This window comes from Penaeus chinensis, chromosome 17 (assembly GCF_019202785.1).
Source record: "Penaeus chinensis breed Huanghai No. 1 chromosome 17, ASM1920278v2, whole genome shotgun sequence".
Lineage (NCBI taxonomy): Eukaryota > Metazoa > Arthropoda > Malacostraca > Decapoda > Penaeidae > Penaeus > Penaeus chinensis.
The window spans coordinates 5,435,987-5,440,106 of NC_061835.1; the positions used below are offsets into that span (position 1 = coordinate 5,435,987).

At 32.1% G+C, this 4,120-nt stretch overlaps 1 protein-coding gene across 10 annotated transcripts in view; it reads left to right on the forward strand.

The window, feature by feature from the left end:
- The window catches only part of LOC125033888 (solute carrier family 12 member 6-like), a 343,003-nt gene extending 338,883 nt beyond the window's left edge, over positions 1-4,120 (forward strand). For all 10 annotated transcript variants that reach the window (XM_047625456.1, XM_047625457.1, XM_047625458.1 and 7 more), the window contains 3 exons: positions 823-930; positions 1,034-1,104; positions 2,468-4,120. In XM_047625456.1, the coding sequence (XP_047481412.1) occupies positions 823-930; positions 1,034-1,104; positions 2,468-2,699 (411 nt within the window). In that variant the 3' untranslated portion in view covers positions 2,700-4,120. The remainder of the gene's footprint in view (positions 1-822; positions 931-1,033; positions 1,105-2,467) is intronic.

Genomic DNA, 4,120 nt, shown 5'->3' on the forward strand with positions numbered 1-4,120 from the left:
ATCATTTATTGTATTCATATATAGTAAGTCAAGAAATTTCACATTTTATATGCACCTCTTTTAATTTGATTTATTCTTCAGTAACAAATGAAAACTTATGGAACAACATAGAGCTTGCATATGTGCATAATTGGTATAAAAACCTAAGTGCATTCCTTTCAACACTGGCAAAATGTATCAGAACTGAGATTGTATATGTTGATTCACTCTGTACTTTATAGTGTTCAAATAAGAAAGTGGTGTTGATTTAAAAGAAAAAATTGTAGTGCATCGCTGTTGTGTAAGAACTTGGTTTTGATACATATTTTATGATCTGGAGTAGGTATATGCCATATTGCAGATTCTCCACCCATTAAATACCTTCCCTTCACCTTCTGTCTTGCAATGGATTAGTCTGAGACAACATGAGTGGGATGGGAAAGATGAAACCCAAATAAGGTGTTCTTGGCAGTGATCACAAGGAAGGGGCCAAAGTCTCTCTCAGACATAACCATTGGAAGTACTTGTGTCAACTTGCTAACCTGCATGCTAGTTAGAAATAGAGTGATTGTTAAAAAGTGAAAACTGTCTTTCATAAACAGATCGGGGATTAATGAACTCTTGTCATTCTAAAGTGGAAATTATCATAGAATCTATACAAGTTACTAGTTTTTTTGTTGTTGTTTTATATATATAAATAAGTTCTTAAGTTTCTTGAATCAATTCTCTTCTCATTCATTGGAGATTCTTCACTCTTAGCTGTTAGATCTTGGAAACAGGGCTATGACTTTTTTGTATTTTGCTAAGACTGAGACTGACATCACCTTGGCTTCTTCACCACAGGTTCAGGCCATAGTTGACCATCATCACCCCAGCAGTGAACACTCGGCCAGTAAAGTGCGCTTCAAGGAGGAGGAGCCAGCTGCTGACTCTGACACAGAAGCTGAGAAGGTGCAGAGAAAGGGATGGCTGACTGTTCATGAGCATTACTGAGTATTTAAAAATATGTCTATATACTTGCACCAATACTTAACCTATCATTTTTCCATCACAGAGTGTAGCAGAAGATACAGATAAGAAGGCAAGCAAAAACGAAAGCTTTAAGAAGCTTCTAACCATTAAACCGTAAGTTTTACACCTTTCTTGTTGAATAAAATGTAAACACAAAAAAATTATAGAATGTTTTGATTTACAGTCAAAGTTTGACTGTATACTTTCCATTATGGTTATTCAGTACATCTTAGTGCATAGCTGCATGTCAGTAAATCTCAAAAATAAAAATAATAATAATAATAGTAATAAAAAACAAAAATTAATAATCCCAAGTTGATTGATTGTAATCAGAATAATGCAGTAGTAAGAATTTCAATTTAATGTATCCACCAGATAACCTGATTTGATTTGGTGAAAAGGCAAAGGAACCTGCCACCTCTTCATTGTAAATTTTGCTTAATTTCTCTTGGTGAAGATATATATATCTTACCAGGTTATTCTGAGTAATTTTCAATTGATTTGTTTGTTGTTTTAGTAGAATTAGGCACATGCATTCAATAGGGAAAGTGGAGTTTGACAAGAGCCACTGTGCAGATGTAAAGTAAATACATGTAATGTAAATACATATACACATCTTTTTTTAACAAAATTAAGAAAATTAACATATAACAGATGCAAAATGTAAACTTTTTGTTTGAAATAAGTTATGTAAAGATCAATATACTTATTATTATTATTATTATATATATTATTATTTTTTTTTTTTATGTGTTGACATTCAGAATTGTCATATTAGTCTTGCTAATTTCATTGATTGGAAGTGGCTGTTTCATATTTTAACCCAATGCTTCCAGGGAAAATGAATAAAAAATGGGGGAAATGCTGTGCCCATTTTCTATATTTTTTGTGAAATGTCTCTGCCCATAGATGGCTCTGCTAGTGCTTAGCCGCAAAGGAGTCAATTAGTAGACCTTGTGACCGTACCTGATTTGAATTGGCGGGAAAAACGTATTTTTTACTAGTGCTATGAATATCGATGGTGTTATTTTTATTATAAACATTATAATTATTATAATGTTTTAAACATTAGTAACAGCAAAATAAGATAATGTAAAATATTTTCATAAATCAAAGAAAAGGGTAAACAGGTGAGACAGGCAGTACTCATAACTAGCTCATTTGTGACTTTGTACAAGTGTAGCCATCTATGTGTGAAAATAATCAAACAAGTAACTCACAGTGGGCATAGCATGTACCTACACGTCATGCCTGTCGGCATTGGGTTAACTGAGTATGAAAAGCGAGTATAAAAATATCTTTTATTTCATAAAGTGCATTTTAGGAAGTAAATGGTCGAAGATATCAAAAATAAATATATATATTGCAAAAATGATAGAATGATACTACCTCTGAATTGTATTACATGTTATGTAGACTGTTTGGGAATGTAGCCCAAAACTAATATGAATTCTAATATTGACTTTTCTCTTAACAGTGATGAAGCAAATGTACGAAGGATGCACACTGCAGTGAAGTTGAATGAAGTCATAGTGAATAAGTCCCACAACGCACAGCTAGTCATCATCAACTTGCCTGGCCCACCAAAAACCTCCCGGCCAGAGACTGAAAGTAACTATATGGAGTTCTTGGAAGTGCTCACAGAAGGACTGGAGAAGGTGTTGATGGTGAGGGGCGGAGGCAGGGAGGTCATTACTATTTACTCCTGAGTCTTTGGCACCTTGTGTGTACTTAGAATACACTTTACCATTCTCTTGTTTGTGTCCAACTTGTTTACAGGAGATGGTAATGCTAATGGAAACTTTACAAACAACATTTGCTTACCAGTTTATAGCTTACATATAGGGATTACAGACTTTGGAGACCATTGCATCAGATATACTGGCTGTGATCTCCATTTGTGTCCAATACACATTGTGTGAGATATCTACTTCAGTAAGTTTTATGGAAAAGAAAAATGGAGTATTTTTGTTATTTCTTGACAGGTGTTTAAAATCCAGCCAAGTATGATTGTGTGAATATAAGCAGATCCAGTGATGAGAATTTAAAATAAACTTTCTGCAAATGAAGTAGAATGGTAATGAGGTGAAATAACAGCAATTGTGTGCTGATAAGTGGAGGATACTGCTTCATCTTGTTCAACACTAAAGCTTCAAAGTCTCTTGACTGTATTAGTAAAGATTTTTTTTTACTAGTTGGTTGAAGGATTTTTGGCATATATTTACAGGTGTAACAAATTTAAGGAAAACAACATGGGGGGAAAGTTCACTTTGGAAAGGAGACTACTCATAGTGAATTAGACATTTTAATGTTATAGTCTTCAGTAACAACATTAATAATGATGGCCTATGTCATTGAGACCACCTTCAAACTCTCATAATTTACAACAATGAAATATCTCACCAAAGCACTAGTTTATAATATTACAGAAGATATGAACCAGTCTGCTGCTGATACAAGATGCTTCAGTAATGCAGAGATTTTATGAACTAGGTTACAGTTGGTATTTAAAATGATAAAATGATCCTTTGGTTATTACTGAGGTAATTTTGAAGTATGTTAGACTATTTCATGTAGAACTTTGTTTTAGCAAATTTGTTTGTAGCAGCAATGCGAGTTGTTTAAAAATAAATACATGCATACCTTCATAAAGTTTACATACAAATATACTTACTCTCTAATTCACAGTATTTGACATTTATTTTAATATAAACAGTGTATATAGTATTACAAATATTAATTTATTTTCTTTATGTTTTACTTTCAGCATTAATATTGATAAATTTATTTTATTAACTCCTTTATTCAGAAAAGATGAATTTTAAGAAGTTAACTTTTTTATGTGGGATTCACATATGGAGTGCAATTTGATCTACGCTATTATGATATTTGTATAAGTATCAATCAAAGAAAATATCAAAGAAGTAGATGTGACTCTTTAAAGCAATATTTTAGACTAGAAGCAACATGTAAATGTGATCAGAATCCTTATTTCTGCTCTTAACTTTTTTTTTTTTTATTGAATATGTTTTTAGATGTTATATTTATTTTTTTGTTATTGCAAATAAACTCCTGAGTTGTTTTTGAAATATGTAAACATTTGTGATAGTAAAATAAAGAATAGTTCTTC